At 42.1% G+C, this 21,054-nt stretch overlaps 2 protein-coding genes across 7 annotated transcripts in view; both read left to right on the top strand.

The window, feature by feature from the left end:
• The window catches only part of evi5b (ecotropic viral integration site 5b), a 45,654-nt gene extending 31,747 nt beyond the window's left edge, over window positions 1–13,907 (top strand). For all 6 annotated transcript variants that reach the window (XM_047375065.1, XM_047375066.1, XM_047375063.1 and 3 more), the window contains 2 exons: window positions 5,923–6,018; window positions 12,370–13,907. In XM_047375065.1, the coding sequence (XP_047231021.1) occupies window positions 5,923–6,018; window positions 12,370–12,636 (363 nt within the window). In that variant the 3' untranslated portion in view covers window positions 12,637–13,907. The remainder of the gene's footprint in view (window positions 1–5,922; window positions 6,019–12,369) is intronic.
• Window positions 13,908–14,071: 164 nt separating this feature from the next.
• Window positions 14,072–20,477, top strand: gfi1ab (growth factor independent 1A transcription repressor b). Its single transcript, XM_047375392.1, has 7 exons — window positions 14,072–14,124; window positions 16,843–16,995; window positions 17,621–17,809; window positions 18,287–18,672; window positions 18,863–19,000; window positions 19,113–19,278; window positions 19,630–20,477. Exons 2-7 carry the CDS (start codon window positions 16,884–16,886, stop codon window positions 19,806–19,808), a joined length of 1,170 nt encoding a protein of 389 aa, XP_047231348.1. The 5' UTR covers window positions 14,072–14,124; window positions 16,843–16,883; the 3' UTR covers window positions 19,809–20,477.
• The last annotated feature ends 577 nt before the right edge of the window (window positions 20,478–21,054 follow it).

The raw sequence follows: 21,054 nt of genomic DNA, 5'->3' as shown, positions 1-21,054 counted from the left end.
ATGGGGAAAAAGAATCTTCCTTTTTACTTCCAGGTGCTTCTGACTGTTTCTCTGTGTGCTCCTTGGTTCTTGGACAACTCAGTTGAATGTTATTTTGACTCATCTGTTAAATTCTTAAGAGGGACACCTGGCTGTGGCCAGGTTCGGGATCTCTCGGCCGCTTACCACATCGCACATGGCGAATAAAAGCGCTCAGTTTGGCTGCAGTTTGCCACAGTGGCAAATCATTGCTGGCGACATAGCTTTATGTTAAAATTTCAGTGGGATTCATGTGTAATGAACCGCTGCTCACAGAGTAGCATGAATTACGGAGGCTGTTGGAGATCAGGTCAGATTTCTGACAAACTGGGCTACCTCGTTAAATTTTCCTACCATGGTGCATCTTAACAAGCTAAATGTATCGGTCTGGTTGGGGATTTTGTTAGAACAACTGTTACCAATGCAAGTCCGTCATCTACCTAAAACACTGCAGGAAGTTAGTTGTGAGTTAGAGATACGCTCGTGATCAAAATCTTAAGACAAGTTAAAAAATCACAGGAATTAGCATTTTGCCCTGTTGGATCTTAAGAAGTTTCAATGTAGACCTTCACAATGCTGAAAGAAGAAATGGGAGCAAGAGACAAAATATTTTATTGACAACTGTATTTAAACTCCAACATGCTTTTGTCAGCTGATCAAACGTTTAGGACCTTAGCTTTTAAAAGCTGAAATTGGCTGAAAACTCGGGATTCCATGTCATTCACACTGTCAGAACCTCTTGATGGAAACACTGGTCTTAAACATTTGATCAGCTGATGAATAACCTATTTCAGTGAAATCGTTGTTAATAAATTGTCTGCTTCAAAATTTTAGTCTCTTCCTTCCATTTCTTGTTTTAGCTTCATTTAGCATAAATAGCGTATGTTAACATTGCAATTAGTTGTAAACTTTACTCTGCTAATCCGTGCGCTATTATTTGCTCATGTAAGTGACTTCAGCTAGCAGCGCTGCAGGAAGAGAGAGACTGTATGTTTTATTGTTTGCAGCAGATTGCATCGTTGTCAGGTGGAGCTGCCGCAGATTAGATGAGCGTTCTCTCTCTGATCTTTGTGTCAGAGCTCAGTTTTTCTTTCAACAACCACATACACCATTTAGCCCATTGGTGAGCAGTGGCTGGTTAAAACATAGCAGCTGATGAAAATCTTGCAAGATAAGAAATTTAAAAGGGAGAAAGCTTTGTTATGCCTAAAATATAAGGAGTTACTTTATTTTTACAATTAGCATAACGCTGCACTGCTTGTTTTATTCTGCAGAATTTATATTTGAAGTTCTTTGTCTAAGCCTCTAATAAATTGCATTTGTTTTCAGTTTAAACCATGTACGGTTATTTTTATTACCTATGCTATAATTGAGTTGTGGCTAATCAGCTTTGTATGAGGCTAACTGAAATTGCTGACAATTAGCCACAATGGCTAATCATTAAACCGAGAGTGAACCCCGGTGGTTTAGGAAGAAAATATTTTCTTTCCTCGTCTGGATTATTGCTCCAACGGCACTCGCTGCAACATTCAGAGTTTTGGAGATGCAGCTGGAACTACTTTCGTTAGTAGGTGACCTTGATTTGCACAAAGCAGCAAGAGGCTTTCTAAATACTGACATATTTCAGCTGGTTTCTTGGCTTTCTATACCTATTCTCTGTGCCATTCCAAATTTTTACTATCCATAACTTCATTTGTTGACTAATTTGTTTAGGTTTGTTTGTATGTGTGGATTACTTAATGTTGCAGATATCTGTTGTTGATGGCCTGAATGGGGAAAAAGGTTGGTGTCCTTTACCTACTTTCTGTCCCATGCAACCTGTGCACTAGGCTGAATTAAGCTGGCTAAAGCAGTAACTTCTTTTCATTTTCGTAATTCTATTACTCAAGAGATCAAGACGTTAAGGATGGCTTCTATTTGTTTTGATCTTGTTTTTACCTCCCATACTTTACTAGATAACATGTCAGACAGACGTTGAGAACCCAAAAGAAATGTACTATTTTTCTCCTTTAAAAGCTCAAAGCACAGCGCTCAGTTCATTTATTTAGGAAGAGTGACTAAGGTCCATAAATCTTGAAAACTAAGAGACAAAGCAGAATTAAAATATGATGACACTGGTTGTTCTGCAGGTATAAAAACGTAATAATGTTTAAACTTGTTAGGACAAAAAGAATTTGTAATGATCCGAGACCCGAAACCTGTCGGAAGTTAAACTAAATGATGAAGGCTTTACTCCCACTCTGCTCATTACTCCTGGCCGCTCCTCATACGAGGCTAGACCGGGCCTTTCAGTCTGTAGCTCCTAAACTGTGGAACAGCCTGACCCGGTTTACTGACTGACTGTGTGGACATTTTTAAAAAACCAACTGGAAACTTTGTTTTTCACCAGGCTTTTATGTCATGATTTTATTGTACATTAAATATTCTTGTCATCATACTAAGTTTAACTTAATGTGTTTTATATTGTACAGCGCTTTGTGACTTTGTGTCTGTGATGGGCGCTTTATAAATAAACTGTACTTTCTACTTGTAGTTCTTTTATATTTATATAGTCTTTGTGCACCGGTGAGATCTCTTTATACTCTCACTGATTCTCATAAATAGGTTGATTGTAGAGTTTGATGCTATTTTTTGTTGTAGAAATGAGTATAGTTTTGGTTTCAGCTCTGATCTTTGTGGCCAAAGAACTCCACATTAAATCCACCTCTCTTTCTTCTAAACTCTTCATCCAGTTTGCTCTTTGTCCCGTATGATGAAGCTTCTGAAAAGTCTGCGGTGAAACCCTGTTACATTACTGCTGCACAGAGGAGTGCTGCAGCAGCACTGCCGTCAGATAACTCTTCCTGTAGCTCCTTTGCAGCATACGTTGGTTGTTGTGGAAATGTATTTACAATTTGCTCACCAATAAAGAGGAAAAAAGCTATCCAAACCAGCCTGGGCCTCTACAAAAACGTAATTGCCCTGTAAAACTAAAAGCTGGTTTTGCTGCTCTTAACAGGAACAACTGATATCAAGAGTGCACGATAACCGGCAATGAGTCGTTTACCTCGCTGTGAAGGAACTAAGGCCACTTTTCTTTGCAGAAATGTTTGAATTCTGCCAAATTCGAGGGTTTTTGCACAAACCACCAGTTTATGGCAATTCACCTGGATCTTATTCAGATTAAAGTTTGGACATTTTTTCAGCAATGCAGAATATGCTTCAGATCATTGTCTTGTTGCATAACCCAAGTGTGCTTGAACTTAAAGTCATAAACATCATAAACTGGTGGCCAGACATTATTTTTTGCTACAGTGCAGAATACCTGGCTCCATCTATTAAAGCAAGTTCTTTAGCAACAAAATAATTCCAGGCCAATGCACAGGAATATGTGAGACCCTTAACAGCAACTTACTGTTGAATCATGAACTCTGAGGCCTGCTGTGTGTTAGATGTGTTATATTTAGTTATGTGGGCTCTTTCCTGAGCTCCTTTTATGAGTTGTCGATGTCTCAACACCTTAAAAATAACTGTTGCGATAGCTATTATTTATCAATAGGATAGAACAGTAAATAGAAATTGTCATTTAAAACCTGCATTTTGCATTTACCCAGGTCATTTTTGTGTGATGTTGAAAACTGATTGACTAAAAAGCAAAAACAGAAGAACAGTGAGGTTATTACAGCACTGTATGAGGAACAGTGGGGGGAGAGTTCAAATGGTTTAACCTCTATTTTACAGAGTTTAAACCTTTTTGATTATATAATCAGCCAAGGTGAAAACAGTTATGACTAAAAAGAAATTATTTTAAAGGCCAGCTGTACATGCGTTCCGGTGTTTAGTTATTTTTTCGTTTTAAACTAGAAAAGAAAGCTATTTATACGCATCACTGCGACAAAAGACAGCCTCCCACTCTTCACCTTCTCAGGCTTGCACACAATCGTGTGGTCTGAGGTTTGGTTACTATGTGATAGAGCAAAAAAACACCCCACACAGAAAACTCACTCCTGCCCTCATACTTGACAGAATCTACGTGAAGAACTCTTAGTGGACTGTTTCAATAACACGAAGAAGCCTTTTAACTTTATTTGCACCTTGCTTCTTCTCTATTTTATAAACAGAAACTAGAAATCAGATGATACTTGTTGGTGTAGTGTTTTTTTCCCTCTGTACTGAGCAGGGATTTAAATCAGTGTGGCAGTTTTGGCTTCTGTGGTTTGGTTACCTGCTCTTTAACTTGTGGGGGGATCATGGTTTTAATCTGAAGGGAATTTAAAAAGAAAAAAAGGTGTGTTTCCATGTCAGGGTAGGTTGAGCTCTCTGATGATGAGTTTCCAGCTCAGTTTTCATGTGAGGGTTCAGGTTAAGATCAGAGGGGCCTTCAGAGCAGCAGCACTGTTGTCGCTTTGAACATCATGTTCATCCAAATAGCATCATCCTGCAGAGATTTCATAAAAAGAGGGCAAATAGGGATGGTGGAAAACATTGTAAGGGAAACTTGGATGCATCCAAAAGTTTACAGGTTTAAAGGTGTACTGCTTCTTCTCTCTTACAGTCATAGCCTCTGCACGCCACAGCTTCTCTGTCTTCTGGTCTGATAGGAAGTGGTTTCTCATCTTGAAGCAGATACTCTACTGGAGGTGGCATGCATGGTTTATTTTGAGGTTTCTATAACATACTCAGAGATTTGTGCAAAATGTTTTTAGACATTCTTTGTGTTGTTTCTGCATTGGTTTTGTTGATGCTCCAAGTGGATCTATAGCAATGATGCAATTATTACTTATTGATCATATTGTTTTGTTTGTCTGATAATTGATGACGGAAGGTTTGATCTCAGCAAAACAAAGAAACCTGCAGTTCAACACCAGAGCGGTGAATTTTCACACATTTCTTTTAAATGTCATTTGCACATTTTAAAATAATCTAAACATCATCACTGCTACAACAATGGAAGAAAAGAGTCTGAATACCAGCAGTGGGCTTATTGGAAATACTCAAATAAAGGATGTGATGTTGACAGGATGTTCAGTTCAGTCCAGAGCTGCCTGGGTTGTAAGCAAATACAAATGAAGTTTGTTTAGAAGTTGCTCGTGTTTTAAAATGGAGCTGAACAGAGTGTTGAAGAGCGTGTTTGGAGACCCCTGGCCTCGACCTGCCAGCTGCTGATGCACACTGCTGAACAGGAGGAAGTCTTATTAACTGCCTGCCATTTTCGTTGTAGTGTTTTGGAGCTGCTAAACCTCAAAAACAACTGATTCTTGGAATAAACTCACTTGTTTAGACAAAAAAAAAGCCTACTGGGACACGCAAAACTTGGCTCCACCTCACCACAGGAGTTGAGAATCCTATCTGTAGTTTGGGGTGTTGGCCAGCCTCCTCTCTCTACCTCCTCTCCTTTCTATTTTAGCTCAGAGCTGCAGGCTGGCATGAACTCCTCTGTGCACCCCACTGAGCTAGCTGTAAAACTAAAAGTGGATGGAATGTTGAGGTTTGAAACAGAGTACATGTTTGGCCCCAGTGGTTGCAGGTGTTTTTTAGCGAGGAAGGTAAACATCACATGTGCTGTTCAACTGTTGGGGCCTACAGTCGGCCTCATCCCTAGGGCCTCGGGAGGAAATCAAGCTCAAATGACACCGTTGGGCATTTTCCCCGGACATCTGTGACTCTGGTTACCCGCTACACAAGTCTGCACTTTATGCTTTAGAATGCTGTGTTTGTGGCAGGAGTTCTGTCCTGCTTGTGCAGTAGTTCAGAACCATTACAATAACAAAACAAGCATGCAGAATTTCCCTGCGCTCTTGATTTTTTTTTTTTTTTTTTTACGTGCCAGTTGGGCCCTGTGCATAGATTCTTAGCTTGAGCTAAAATCTTTTACTTTGATCAGTACTTTTCAGTGTTTTAGTATAACATCTCATCCCCCAACAGAAAGAAGAAAGAAAGGTTCAAGGGCAGCTGAACCACACAGACTCCAGCCAGTACATCAGAGACCTCAAAGACCAGATAGCTGAGCTGAAACAAGAGGTAAGTGTTACAAGCGACAACTCCAGCACTAATCAAGCTGTTTTACCTAGCATGTCTTTATGGTTGGGGTGATGATCAAGTGGGGTGTTGATTCCAGCTCTTTGATGTAGCATTACACATTTCCTCATCTTTTTCTTAGAGCCTTACAGATTAGTAGAAGTGTTAACTACACCCAGAGACTTCCTGTGTGGAATCCACATTACACACCTCTCACAGACACCATCAGAAATGTGCCCTGCACATCAGACACATCACAACATGTTTACTCTGAAACTCTACACCAAAATTATCACAGCGGACAAAGGACATACATTTAGAATGTTAAAATTCTGAGGTTCATTTACAGCGCCTTGCAAAAGGAATCATACCTCTTGTACTTCTTAACATTTCTGAGGAAATGTGAAGAAGTACAAGAGGTCAGAGCAACTGAAAACAGTGAACGATTCTGAAGTGGAAGGAAAACAATTTTACAGCCAAAGTGCTGTGTGTTCAGGCTTTTGCTGCAGTCACAGGTGAAAATCTTTGGGGTTATATCTTTTTAGTGTAGCACATCTAACTCAACTCTAAACTGCACCAAAGTTTTTGCCCAGCCTTCTTTGGAGAAGGCTGCTTGGAGAACATCTGTGAACATCAATCTTTGAATCTTGCCACAGATTCTGAATTGGGTCTGGACTTTGACTGGGCCATTCTAACATATGAATATGCTGAGATGTAAACCATTCCAGTTAAGGTCTGGTTGTATGTTTAGGGTTGTTCTCTCCTCTGTCCCAATCTTAAGTCTTTTAGTTTCTAACAGGTTTTCTTCCAGACATGCCCTTTATTTAGCTCCAAGCAACTTCCCATCAACTCTGACCAGCTGAAGTATCCCTGCTGCGAAACAATATTCCCACAGCATGATGCTGCCGCCACCATTTTTTAGAATGTGGACTGTTTTGCATAGCGTTTTGCACGTAAAACACCATCGAAATCCTAGTGAAATACACTGACATTTGTTGTTGTTACATGAAAAAATTATAGGTGTATTAAAATGATTCTGAGATGTGAAAGTGATTTCTTGTAGTCTATGGAGTTAAATTTGTCTCAATATTATTCAATCAAACAAAAAACTAATCTCAATCAAAAAAATTATATTCAATCAAAAAAAACTAATCTCAATCAAAAAATATTAAGTTGTGATCAAAACTTTCAGAGTTTTTTCTCACAAAGAGAAAAAAGTTATTTGCAAAACATAAACTTTTATTTGCGCAGGTCAAAAATCTTTGGTTACGAGTCTCGCTTTTTTGGTTTTGACGCTCTCTGTTTTTGGTTGAACCCAATGAATTTTAAGTTCTGGAAACATGAACATCCTGAGCGGGGCCTAAAGACGAACGATGTAAGACGTTTCCCTATTGGTTAGCGCTGACTAAAGCAGCAGACTCTGATCCCCCGCATCTCTGAACTTCTGCTCGAACTGCAGGGCTTGCAGCGTCGCTTCAGTGATGAGACATCAACTGTACAGAAGAAAACTGCGGTCAAATGAGCCGACAGTCAGAAATACGCGGTCACGCCAGCCGACACTAGCTCTCTCTTAAAGATTAGCGTCACGCATACAAGGTTCATTACGGTAATGGAGCAGAAAGGACCCGATCCTGGCAACGGTTGAGAAAATAAGAGGAAAACAGAAAAGTAACCTACAGAACATTTATATTGATTACATTTTTACAACTTTCACATTCATGTTTTATGTAAAAGAATAAATATTTAATATTTAACTGTACAGTTTTGGAGAAATATCTTGTCAAAATACCTCAAAATGCTCAACCATTATATGCATTTGTCCCACTTTCAGGAATTTATTTCTCCAAAACCATGAGAGGTGACAACACAATCTCTTCAGATTATATTAGAGGGTCATCTATATTATAACCAGAATTAGTATTTCATAATTTCACTGTAAAGGTTTGGAGAAATACACAACTACCCCAAGTGTAGTATATACAATGCACCTTGTATGCGCGACGCTAATCTTTAAGAGAGAGCTGGTGTCGGCTGGCGTGACCGCGTATTTCTGACTGTCGGCTCACTTGACCGCAGTTTTCTTCTGTATAGTTGATGTCTCCTCACTGAAGCGACGCTGCAAGCTCTGCAGTTCGAGCAGAAGTTCAGAGATGCGGGGGATCAGAGTCTGCTGCTTTAGTCAGCGCTAACCAATAGGGAAACGTCTTACATCGTTCGTCTTTAGGCCCCGCCCAGGATGTTCATGTTTCCAGAACTCAAAATTCGTTGAGTTCAACCAAAAACAGAGAGCATTAAAACCAAAAAAGCGAGACTCGTAACCAAAGATTTTTGACCTGCGCAAATAAAAGTTTATGTTTTGCAAATAACTTTTTTCTCTTTGTGAGAAAAAACTCTGAAAGTTTTGATCACAACTTAATATTTTTTGATTGAGATTAGTTTTTTTTTTTATTGAGATTAGTTTTTTTTGGATTGAGATTAGTTTTTTGTTTGATTGAATAATATTGAGACAAATTTAACTCCATAGTAGTCTCACTTCATTCCTAATTTGGCCTTTTTTCTCCATTTAGTCTTGTTTTTCTTCTAGACCACGGGTCACCAAACCCCGGACCCTGTTCCAAATCCAGACCCAGTGAGCTTTTTGTCTGGACCGCAAAGCATTTTCCCATTTACTGTGTAGATATAGAGATTTTATTCCTGCCGGCAGCTGGAATGGACAGAAGTATTAACTTCCATAGGGTGTGAGGCCAGTCTGCCGTATATGTTCTGAATCAGTTGTACTTATAAAGAGTGGAAATCTAAAGAGACATGAAACCAAACATAAGAACTTCAGCCAAAGCCATCCCCCTGGGTCTGACAGTAGGACAAGGAGAATAGATAAAGTGAGGGGACAAAATGAGCAAACTACACGGCTGATAACACAGTCTCTTACTGCACAACAGAGAGCATACCAGTGTTCAATGCGAGTGCATTGGATTTTTGGAGAAAAAAAGCCATTTACTGACTGGGAAATGATCAAAGAGTGCATTGAAGCTGTGACAGAAACACTTTTAGATGGAAAAGAAGGAGAACAACTTAAGGAAAAGGTTAAGCAAATTACCATGCCTGCCATAAGCACAACAAGGAGAGCAGAACTGTAATACCAAGATGTACAGACCCAGCTCGACTGTCCCATTCAAAATGTGTTTAATAGTGCTACCTAAATTGGATTGCACTTGTTCAGGCAGATGATTTCATGGGCATATGAATAATTGATCTAGTGTTAAATGTGAAATGGGGATTTAAAATGTTTGGATGATGGAGGTAGTGGACCTCCTGCAGTTTTAGCACTGTTACAACGTAGCAGGAATCGAGTTAACTTTGGCATCTGCAGTAAAAAAAGCTGAAAGTAGATAATCTCAGTAGCATGTCCCACCATCTTCCCCCTCTCTTAATTTTAATTCAAATCTACATTTTATTTCTGGAAATTGTGACCACAGTCACCGGCATCACAACTTCCTTCTGCAGATGCTCTTAACATAGGCTTGTTTTCATGTTGCTTACTATGCTCTAAACTGGTCTCTGAATGCATTTCTTCCTACATGTCTGTCTGTTGCATGGTGGGCTGACCAGGGTAAGTGGTTCTAGATGTGTTCTGTGGTCCACATTGTGTAAAGCCCTTGCTGCCCCTCACCTCATTGATTCAGTTTGAAACTGTTGGTGTTGCAGACAGTCCAAAATGCTTCTGTAGCTCAGAGTATCTTGAAGCTGCTTTATATGGACTTTAACCATGAAGCATAGACTCTGCTTTATGACATTTATATGACATCATATGTTATCCCATGTATTTTTCTGTATTTGATGTGCGAATGAAGAAACATGAAGAAATGTTATTTAAGTTACATTTGTATTCAATATATCTATTTAAATTTATTACCAATGAACGGTCACTTCTCTAAATGAATAAAAAAAAGCCTCATGGACCATCTCCCATGCAACCATTTGTCCCACATTAACAAAGTTGAGTTGGGCAGGATTGAGGAGATCCTCGAAGTACTCCTTCCACTGCCCAATAATGTCACCAGTCGAGGTCAGCAACTCCCCACCCTCACTGTCCTGAGGTGCGGAAGGTTTGCCAGAATCACTTCGAGGCCAACCGGTAGTCCTTCTCCATGGCCTCACCGAACTCCTCCCGGGGCTGAGTTTTTGCTGCTGCCACAGCCCTGGCTGTGGAACCCTTCAGGTGCCTCAGGAGTCCCACAAGCCAACCACAGCTGACAGGACTACTTCTTCCGCTTGACAGCAGCCCTTACTCCCGGTGTCCACCATCCGGTCTGGGGATTGCCGCCGCGACAGGCACCGCAGACCTTACAGCCTCCATTATGGGCGGCAGCATGGACAATTGATGCGTAGAACATAGTCCACTCGGACTTTATGTCTCCAACATCCCCCGGGATCTGGTCAAAGCTCTCCCGGAGGTGGGAGTTGAATACATCTCTGGCTGAGGGCTCCGCCAGACGTTCCCAGCAGATCCTCACTATGCGCTTGGGCCTGCCAAGTCTGTCCGGATTCCTCCTCCTTCAGCGGATCCAACTTGCCACCAGGTGGTGATCTGTGGACAGCTCAGCCCCTCTCTTCACACGAGTGTCCAAGATATATGCCCGAAGGTCCGAAGACATGACTACAAAGTCGACCATCAACCTCCTGCCTAGGGTGTCCTGGTGCACTGATTTACACCCTTATGCTTGAACATTGTGTTCATTATGGACAATCTGTGACTGGCACAGAAATCCAATAATGAAACACCACTGCAGTTCAGCCTGGGGAGGCCATTCCTCTCAATCACCCCCCTCCACATTTCCCACGTGGGCCTTGAAGTCCCCCAGCAGAATGATGGTGTCCCCAAGAGGGGCACTGTCCAACACCCCCGACAGAGCAGCCAAGAGGGCCGGGTACTCTGCACCACTGCTTGGCCCGTAGGCCGAAACAACAGGCAGAGACCTCTCCCCACGAGACTGCTGAGCTGGGTGTTGACAAGCAAACCCACCCCAGCCCACCGTCTCTCCCCACGGGCCACTCCAGAGTAGAAGAGAGTCCAACTTCTCTCGAGGAGCTGGGTTCTAGAGCCCACGCTGTGCGTGGAGGTGAGCCCGACTATTTCTAGCCGATATCCATCAACCCCCTGCACGAGCTCAGGCTCCTTCCCCCTCAGCAAGGTGACATTCCACGTCCCTAGAGCCAGTTTTAGAATCTGGAGATTGAGTTGTTGAGGTGTCCACCTTTGTCTGCTGTATGATCCTCTTTGCACCGGTCCCTTATGGTTCCCCCTACATGTGGTGGGCCCACTGGGTGATGGCCTCGCGTCTCTCGTTTAGGCTCGGCTCAGCCGGGTCCTTTGAGAAGTAACTGGGCCGCCAGGCACTCGTCAACATGTGTGTGTGTGTTTAGACATCAGCAGTAAGAATGTAGAAACAACTGTTGCTGCTCATTAATCTGGGAGGGTTATAAAGTTATTTACACTTGACTCATAAGCTTGACAGGAATTAAACAAGGTAGGCTAATTGTTTAGTCTCAGTGTAAACATTAAAATTTACGAAGAGTCCGATCTACTGGAAGTAACAAAAATTACACTGTGAACGCGATGAATGATAAAACTGAAGTGGTCAAAATGGAGGCGCTAAAATCAAGGCAGTGAATGAAAACGGGCAATGTTAAATTTGATAACATTAATATTTATAACGTCCATATGTACCATTTTATCATTTAAATGGCCTCCAAATTTACAGATTCTTATTTTCACAGTGGCGATATTAATTACAAGTTGGTTTTTATGGCACTCAATTTTACCATGTTCAGTATTTCTCACCTTCTATTCATTTCAAGTTCATTTTTGTTATTTTGACCCCTCATAGGGGTGTTCATCTATATGAGTCTGTATTGCATTATTTTCACTGTGTGAATTTTTTTAAATCAACAATGAAGTCAAATGTGTATCTAGTCCTTGGTGTTAGAAAGCACTGCAGTTATTAGTTGCATAATCAGATCACACTGGTCAAAGAATGATTACAATAAATCATTAAAACCCCCAAATTAATATCGCATTCATGCCAAAGAGGGGATGTGAACATCTGACCGGCACTACTGATTTCCTGTGTAGTCAAATCAGAATAGAGTCTGAACCAGGTGATGGAGTACAGAGTTGATTCAAGTCATTTCATTTTTTTAAGTGTTTTATCCATTTTTCACCCATTAGACATTTTATCAAGTTTTTGAAACTGTCAGTATTTCTTGTTTTATAAGTCTTGCTTGAACCAGTCTTACCGTACCCCATTCATCTTTAACGAATGCTGTTAACATTCACTGTTCTTCCTCTTGCAGATTTGTTGCTTGAAAGGACAGAGGGGCTTGGTCAGTCAGCCCACCTTTGATGGGATCCACATTGTCAATCACTTTATGATGGGGGTCAGTGAGTCTTACCAGTCCTCCGACGATGATGGAGTGAAGGACCCCAACCTCCAGAACCCCCAGCAGAGGAGCGGCAGACGTATCAAACTGCACCCCAAGCTGGAGGACACAGACAGTGACGATGACGATGGGGAAGCCCTGCGGCTCTCTGTGCCTCAGAGCAAGTCCACCACCGTGTGAGCATGGTGGAGACAGAGGCTGGCAGTGGTCACTGAGGAGGAGAGGATGTTTTTAACAGCCATTTCAGAGGAGAGGCCTGGATCCGGAGTTCTGAATTTCAAAAAGCCGATCCATCATTTCTTATCTTGTGAATCACACTTACTGCTTTTTTGGAGTTTTGTGGTTTTTGTTTCGTTTTGGGCACCACTGACAAAGCCGAGGTCAATTTGGACCTCAGCAGAGAATCGACATAGATCTTATCAAACTCGACACAGAGGAGGGGGACCGGGACCCTCCTGTGGGTACGACAGAAAGAAAGACTGTGCAATAAAACATTTTATCCTATATTCCACACTTCATCCAACATGGTTTTATATTTTTAAAGGATTTTATAAAGACTGTTGTTGCTGTTGCTACCCTTACTTCTATCATGCAGGGGCAGAATTGTATGAGTGTTGTGTGTGAGTGTGAGTGTATATGTATGTACAGTATATAGTTTGGATGATGTTGGTCAGAGCCTGGTATCAAAGCTGCTTCTATCAACCAGCACTGACCAAATAATGTTTTGGCCTTAGCCTTATGTCACACCCTGCACAACTTGGTCAGTGTGACATCTGCGAACATGTAGATATGTAAATGTGTTTATTTTTCCTTATTCATTTTGAACTTGAAATATGTTTAATATTACATATCTGATGTTTAGATATGTTGTACAAATAATAAAGAAGGGACATAAGTTATATATGATAAAAAAGACGAATTCTTGTCAGAGGGCGATGCATCATAAAACCCTTCAGCTTGTGTTCTGAGAAGGAAACATAAAAAACAAGTACAGACAGGGGTCAGCTTTTACTCTCAGCTAATTTCTCTGAAAGCATGGTTGACTGCAGGCGGTGCATCTGCAGATGAGTCAAACATGAGTCAAATCTGTCTTGTGTGATATAGCTTTGCACAGAAATGGACGACAAAGGAGATTAAGTGAAATCTACAATCTGGAGTCGTTTCAGGAGCGGCAACATTTTCCCAAAGTGAGCACCATGTGAGCAGCTGAAAGTGTTCACTGAACACTAACTTCAGGTGGAACGAATGCAACCTTTATACCCAGGAAACTGTTCAGAACCCACTTTGGGTCTGTGATGATCATAATCTCTGATTACTTATTTTTAATGGGAGAAGGAACACCTCATGGCACTTTGCAGTATAAGAACACATGGCAACACTATGAAGCACTACATGAGATTGTTGTACATGTGAGAAAAGTAATGAGTTCATAATAAAATGTTTCATCAATTCTTCAGTCTGATGTGTCTCTTAATGGTTACATTAGAATTTTTTTTAAAAGCCTTTGAATCTCAAAGCGTCTTTTCCTCTCAAGAGTTTCGCTTAGATTGTCTGCTTTCAGGAAGTGATTTGTCGCGGTTTCCAGAGCTGATCCTCAGTCTCTAATTTTTTCATGCACAAAACCGCATTTTTAAAGCAACTCTTCTCAGGCACCGCGAAAAAACCCAGGTCTGTATTATTATCAAATCCTTTTGAAGTTGCGATTTTTGGCTCAAATGAAGGCCATTCGGGGCGGAAGAGCCCCTGAACGCATCATTAGATCATTTCATTTAAAGACGCAGAGAAGGCGTGATAGAATCGTTAATGTAGACAAAATTAAAACAATGCGCGTTTTGGATTCAAGTCAATTCAATGACCGGTTTTAATTCGTTTTACATGAAGCGAAGTTTTACTTTATATCTGAAAAATGAAAGAAATTATTATCCCGATACTGCTGCATTTTTGTAATTTGTTCTTGTCCTGGCATCTACTAGAACGCAGTGTGGGAGGCATGAATCATTTGGTGTTTCTTCTCATTTAAGACTTTGAAGGCTGGATTTATTTGAAGAGGGAACAGAATCTGAAATTAGGCATAAATCACAACAGAAACAATTCTTCAGCAGGAAAATACTTAACTTGCGGATTTTAAAATTATTATTCTTGTTGCATACAGGTAATAACACGTTTATGTGGATATTATTGCATTAAGCCTGTGTTTCCGTCGTGGGATGGCATTTCCTGACCCAAACCGTCCGTCCTGCAGCGGCGCCACCAAGGGGGAGGAGGAGGAGGGAGGGGAACCCCATCCCGTTAGATCTTCATATGTACATAATTGCTACATGTCTTATGCATAAACGTAAAACGAGCAAGAATAAAATCGACAAAAAGCATGAGCTGAAATAAAGACGTTTTGGAGATTCGGGGCCTGAGAGGTCCCGGGGGTCCCCAGTGCATGTAACCCCCAATCTGGAATTATGGCTGCAACAGATAGGCTGTCAGGAACCAGAAGCTTTTTGGTCAACCTTAACATGGCAACAAATCAAAGGCAGGCTTGAATATGGGCAGATATGGCCCGCTGCCCAGGGGGCAATCCGTCAGAGGGTGGCAGGAAAAAAACTGACCAATTGTTTCCCCAGCACGTTTTCTATTGGTTACCTATGGCCTCAAACCACTGAAGGCTACCATAGCGGAAGTTGCGATCTGGTTTGTAGATTGCTGAAAATGTAAATACTATTTTACAATTTCAATGTATGTAACAGGTCGTTTCCTGTGATCCTGGAAATAAAGTTCCTGTATAAATAAATAAATGATAAAAAAAAATAACAATAATCTGGACTGGTCCAGAATATAAAGTGGAAAGTCAGAATACAGAAGTGGATTATTTACAGACCATAGATTCTTTAATAGTTATTAAATCTTTATTATATTTGTTAAAACACCTAAAAAGAGTGTTCCGTTTTTGTGTATTTTGCAAACATGAAAACCGGACCATATATGCAGCTCAAACCTGGATGGAAATACACTACACTGATCACAGATTGTTTTAAACCCTGCTTTTGCTTTATGGAAACTTTATTCTGTTCGTGAGAGAATGACGTTATCTGGCGCAGAATCGGGTGCCATTTATTCTTGAACCGCCTCTGACCTAAGTGCAACTCCTGACCTTCTGTTTTGGTGCCATCCAGAGATTATTAGCTGCCCCTATCTTGTCACCCCTTAAGTTTCTGCCGTCCTCCCACCAGGCGTCAGCTGCCTGCGGGGCCCTGCTGCTGCTATTGCTCCATCTTTAAGCGCTTCATATCTACACTGACACTGTCCGGGTTGCTCTAATCGTTGCAATTTGATTTCCTGTCCCTCATTTTGTCGGTAAAGATTTGACTGCAGCTCAGATCGGACAAGATGAATGAACGTTTTTACTCTTTCTTTCCTTGAAAATGTATACTAGAAGAGAATGAAAATATTAAGGAGTGGGATTGTTTATTATCTTTAATTCCATCCGATCTTCCTAAAAGCAGAATGCTTTTTCCAACTTTCCCTTAAATAGCCCTGCGCCTTACAGCCTGACCCAGCCGTCATTTGTTCCTCTGTGCGTCATGACGCTGTGGCGGTGCTCTGATCTGTGTCCGGGGCAAACAGAAGGCAACAGGGGCGCCGCTGCGCGCTAACAGACAGATGATCAGCAGAGCGGCCCTGTGGCCCTCTTCAGCGCAGTTTCAGGTCCATGATGTGCACCTATGTCTATCCTCACATCATGACTAAACTTTCTGAAACTGTCCTACAAACACTGTAATTTACATCAGTTATGATAGAGAAAAAGCAGTCCTTTGAGATTTCCCCCCACCTCTTAGGTCTATCAGTATGTTCTAATTGAAGCTCTGTGCAGCCTGGGGCGCGCCTCCGCGTTTCCTCTGCCCCCGCCCTCCTCCCCTTCACTGATTGAGAGGTTGATAAAGATTGTATCGCCCCATCTTCACTAATGAACTGATCCATAGGGAATCCGCAGCTCCGGGACTTGGATAGACCACTGAAAGGAGAAAAGAGAGTTTGAACTTTTAAATCCAGTCATCAGCGGCTTATTCAAGACTGTTTCTCATCATCAAAGCGGGGCAGAGGTGAAACATTCCGTCATGTTGCCGAGTAAAGTGGAGAAAAAGAGCGTCGTGACAAGAAGCTGCCCCCGCTGCGGTTGTCTGCTTTTTACCTGCCGCCGCCCAGCGGGCGGATAGGGCAGCTGCTCCCTGCAGCCTCGGTGACACCTGTCCGAGCGACACCTGGTAGACGTGATGGACTCTGCGCGCATGCTCTGTTGTCGTGTGGAAAATTCTTAAAGCGCTCGGGATGTCACTGTTTGAGATCAAATCTGTAGACAGGACAGTACCGACCAGGTCTCCTCCTTCTCCTCAGCAGCTGGAACCCTGTCCTCAACCTGTGCGCTCTGCCCCCCAAAGATGCCTCGCTCCTTCCTGGTGAAGAGTAAGAAGGCGCACAGCTACCACCAGCCACGGACTTTAGAAGATGATTACAGCAAGTTGGACACTATACTGGCGCACATATGCTCAGGTATGACTTTAATGAAAACTACAGCTCATTGGATCAGTTTGTAATCATAGTTCAAGTGGACTTTATGTCTTAAACGCGGATCTGTATAAAATGGTTGTATTGCTTGATTTCATTATATTCACACAATTGGATACTAGTTGGACCTCTGTATTTTGTATTAAGTATTTTGGCTTTGCTGTGAACTGGGCCTATGTAAACAATGGAATCTAATTAGGAGCTGAATTATCGGAAAACGCGCCCCTAATTAAAAAAAAAAAAAAAAAAAAAAAGCAGTGCAATAAAAAAAAAGTTCATTCTGAATTGGAAAAAAAGGATAAATAATAATAATAAAAAAAAAAACAGAGCTTAACTAAGCAACGATTTAAGAATATTTGCATTTTAGTTAAGGGGAAATCAAATTTTAAAAAATACTGTATAATCAACTGTAATTAATGTTATTGGAAGAAAAATTATATTTTCATTATGAGCTGAAATCTATTCGAAATTATTCCTACTAAGACTGTTGAATCCTTCTTTTTACCTTTAATATTTATCTTTACTATAAGTGATTTTTATGCTAAAAATTGCCTTACATAAGTGGTCCCTCGTTAAGATGCTGTCTGTCCTTCCTCTGTGCCCCCATCAGATACGGATAAGCTCCCGGAAGAGGAGGTCGACCTATCGGCGGACAGGTACGGCCTCTCTCCGGACTCCCACCCGGGCGACGCTGCTGACTTCTCCCCCAGCTCTCCGCTGAGCAGCGCCGACAGTTTGTGCCCTCGCTCCCCGGACTACGATGACTTCTGGCGGCCTCCGTCCCCATCTGCGTCGCCTGGTACAGCCACCACCTCAACACACACACACACACACACACACACACACACGCGCGCGCACGCGCGCGCAGCTGCTGTTTAATGCATCTGACTCATTAGTGAAAACAAAGTAATCTGCAGTCTCCACTATTACACACAGCTCATTATGATCTAGCACGCCGGCTGTCATATGCGGCTACTGAATTTTTTTTCTGAATTTCTTTCTTTAGAAATTGCTCATCTTCTATTACAGTCAAACATACTCATGATGTTTTTTTTATCCGATCAAAACATTGAGAGTAAACCTATCACATTTTATGGAAAAATGAAAATGAAGGAACATTTTCCTTGATTGACCATGAAGCACATTTGATTTCCAAGTGATTTCTGGTTTCACAACAATCCTCAGCAGGTGAATTCTCTTCACTCCTCTTATTACTGGAGCTCTCAGGTAGGGCTCCCATCCAGCCATTAATAAAATGTCTTCTGTTGCCCTCCAGTTGACTCTGAGGAGTTGCTGTCTCCTTTGGTGGATGAATCGCAGCCCTTCACCGTTCCTTTCCGGCCGTATGCCTGGAGCGGCTACCCGGTGCCGGAGCTGGAGCTGCAGAGGCCCCTGGCGCAGCAGAGCCTCCATCGCGGCCTAGAGGTGGACACAAGCCCGGCAATGATGGCGCTCTACGCGGACAGAAGCGGCCAGCCGGCAGTGTTTGCAGAGCGGGCTCTAGCAGGGAAACCTTACGGAGACTACAAGAGGCACGCTGCCGCTTTGCTCTTCCCAGAGGCGGGCCTACACCGGAAGACGCCGGATGGGAAGGCCCGGCCTGACCTGCTCTGTCCCAGCCTCATACTCAACGGGGCTTACAAGTGTATCAAGTGCGGTAAGGTAAGAATCGCACAGTGCAGTCAGAAATGCTATATAACATTTAGGGTAAATCATAAATAATTTGGAATCACCTTTTAGGTTAAATTATTTTACCAATAAAACCTGCAGTTCTGAACGATTAGTGGCCTTTCTGCAAGACGTTGCACATCATCTCCTTTATTGTCTTCTCATTTTCATTTCTGCTGATCAGGTTTTTTCAACCCCGCACGGGTTGGAGGTCCACGTCCGCAGATCGCACAGCGGCACGAGGCCTTTCGCGTGCGAAATTTGCGGCAAAACGTTCGGCCACGCCGTGAGTCTGGAGCAACACAAAGCCGTGCACTCTCAGGTATAACCTCACTGAAACCACATCCTGCAGCATCTCCTCTTTCTGTCAGGATGGATGCACACAGTGGGGACAAATACGCCTAAATCTCCATTTATTTTTGCGCACTTTTCAGGAGAGAAGCTTCGACTGCAAAATTTGCGGCAAAAGTTTTAAGCGCTCCTCCACGCTATCCACGCATCTGCTCATCCACTCGGATACTCGGCCCTACCCGTGCCAGTACTGCGGGAAGAGGTTCCACCAGAAGTCCGACATGAAGAAACACACCTTCATCCACACAGGCGAGTAAACCCAAAGCGCGTCAAACATCCAGTAGCGCCTCTACTGGGCGGCAATGGCCACCAGTTTCAACTTGTTCAGGCCCTCTGACAGGACAGTCTAAAGGGTTTAGCTTCTAAGAGTCCCAATATTCATTTATTTCTTTATTCCCTTTGTCTTTTTTTCATAGCGTGTAATTTTTAAAACTATCATCTACACCACTCCACGGCAGCAGGATAGCAAAACTCAGTCCCAAGATAATCAGTGGCCCCCATCTTTCCAACCCCTGGCAAGAATTTATCTAGACGCCCATCCAAAGCAGTTTTAACTGAAATTAACAAATCAACTGTTTTTTTTTTTTTCTCACTCTCTAGGCGAGAAGCCACACAAATGCCAGGTTTGCGGGAAGGCGTTCAGCCAGAGCTCCAACCTGATCACGCATAGCAGGAAGCACACCGGATATAAACCGTTCGGCTGCGACCTGTGCGGGAAAGGCTTCCAGAGGAAGGTGGACCTGAGGAGACACACAGAGATGCTGCACGGACTGAAATGAGACAGAAAACAGCTGCAGGCACTGGAAGCAGCTTTCTGAATCACCGATCTTCATTCTGGAAACGAAGGAGGCCGATCTGGACCATAACAGAGGAGGAAAACAAATATACATATGTTTGGATCAAGATACACTTTGTTCAATTGTTTTAACTCTTAAAAATAACCAGAAAGACCGTTTAAGCCCCGTTGACGAATTTTCTTTTATTATTAGAATTTGTATTATTTATGGCTGCCGTGAAAAGACACGAGGAACACTAATGACAGCATCCTTCCGCGCATTTTATTGAAAAAAAAAAAAAAAGTTACAAAAGCCAGAAATAAGCTGTGGTCTGTGGAGGGAAAATAGAAAGAAAAGTCGCAGATGTGTTCAGAGAAAGCATGATTTTAATAACTATGTAAAACGGACAATAAAGGCACCTGATAAAAATCTGCGCTTTCTGCAGAGGCTGGTGTTGTTTTCAGCTGGCGGTGATGTGGGCAAAACAAGCTGCTGTTTCTCTGTCTGTCTGTCTGTCTGTCTGTCTGTCTGTCTGTCTGTCTGTCTGTCTGTGTGATTTAACTGCCTCACTGCCCCAGCTGCAGGGACCAGCTCCTTATAAATCACATCCTGCTGTCAATAAATGTGCCTTCAATGCTAAAATGACCTTAAATAAAATTTTGTTAAAGAAGGTATAAGGTTTTGGTTTATTTTATTCTCTTTTAAATTTAAAACTGCAGAACATTAAAAGCCATTTTACACAAAAGTATTATTATGATTATTTTTATTATTATTATTATCATTTAGTTTTAACTGATTTAATTAATGTACAGAGGGGGGCAGGTGGGGCGGAGGCACTTAACGTTGCACCACCCTGCTGCTGTGATTGCCCAGAGGCTCCTGTTTGTTTTGACCACTGTAGCCGTGTGTTTGCACCTTCAACAGTCTGAACAGATCTAACTGTTAACCAAATACCCTTTGCCCTCATTACCGTTTTCTTTTTCTTCCTTGGGGGGCACTGGGATGGGATTGTTTTCACAAAGCACACTCTGGATTTTATCTGTCAAAACTGAAAAACTCAGAACAAAACAGATGATTCCTGGTGCATCTGTTTAAGATAAAATACTTAACAAAAAGTGGTAACATTCTGCATGGCTGACTGATTACAGTCCCATTTACAGGGTTACACACACATTGGTGCAAATGTAGTATTGATCTGGAGCTTTTAATAATACGATCGTACCATTCTTGTATGTTTAGGATTGTCGTT

The sequence above is a fragment of the Girardinichthys multiradiatus genome, chromosome 9 (genome assembly GCF_021462225.1).
Source record: "Girardinichthys multiradiatus isolate DD_20200921_A chromosome 9, DD_fGirMul_XY1, whole genome shotgun sequence".
NCBI classification, from domain to species: domain Eukaryota; kingdom Metazoa; phylum Chordata; class Actinopteri; order Cyprinodontiformes; family Goodeidae; genus Girardinichthys; species Girardinichthys multiradiatus.
Note: the sequence above shows the minus strand (reverse complement) of the source record. Positions and strands in the feature narration are given on the sequence as shown.

What these genes read in the sequence shown, in the direction of transcription:
- gfi1ab (XM_047375392.1), top strand. Translation starts at nt 16,884, where the DNA reads ATGCCTCGCTCCTTCCTGGTGAAGAGTAAGAAGGCGCACAGCTACCAC. An exon ending in GTCCCCATCTGCGTCGCCTG is followed by an intron (nt 17,810 to 18,286) that starts GTACAGCCACCA and finishes GTTGCCCTCCAG; the next exon opens with TTGACTCTGAGGAGTTGCTG. An exon ending in ACAAAGCCGTGCACTCTCAG is followed by an intron (nt 19,001 to 19,112) that starts GTATAACCTCAC and finishes CGCACTTTTCAG; the next exon opens with GAGAGAAGCTTCGACTGCAA.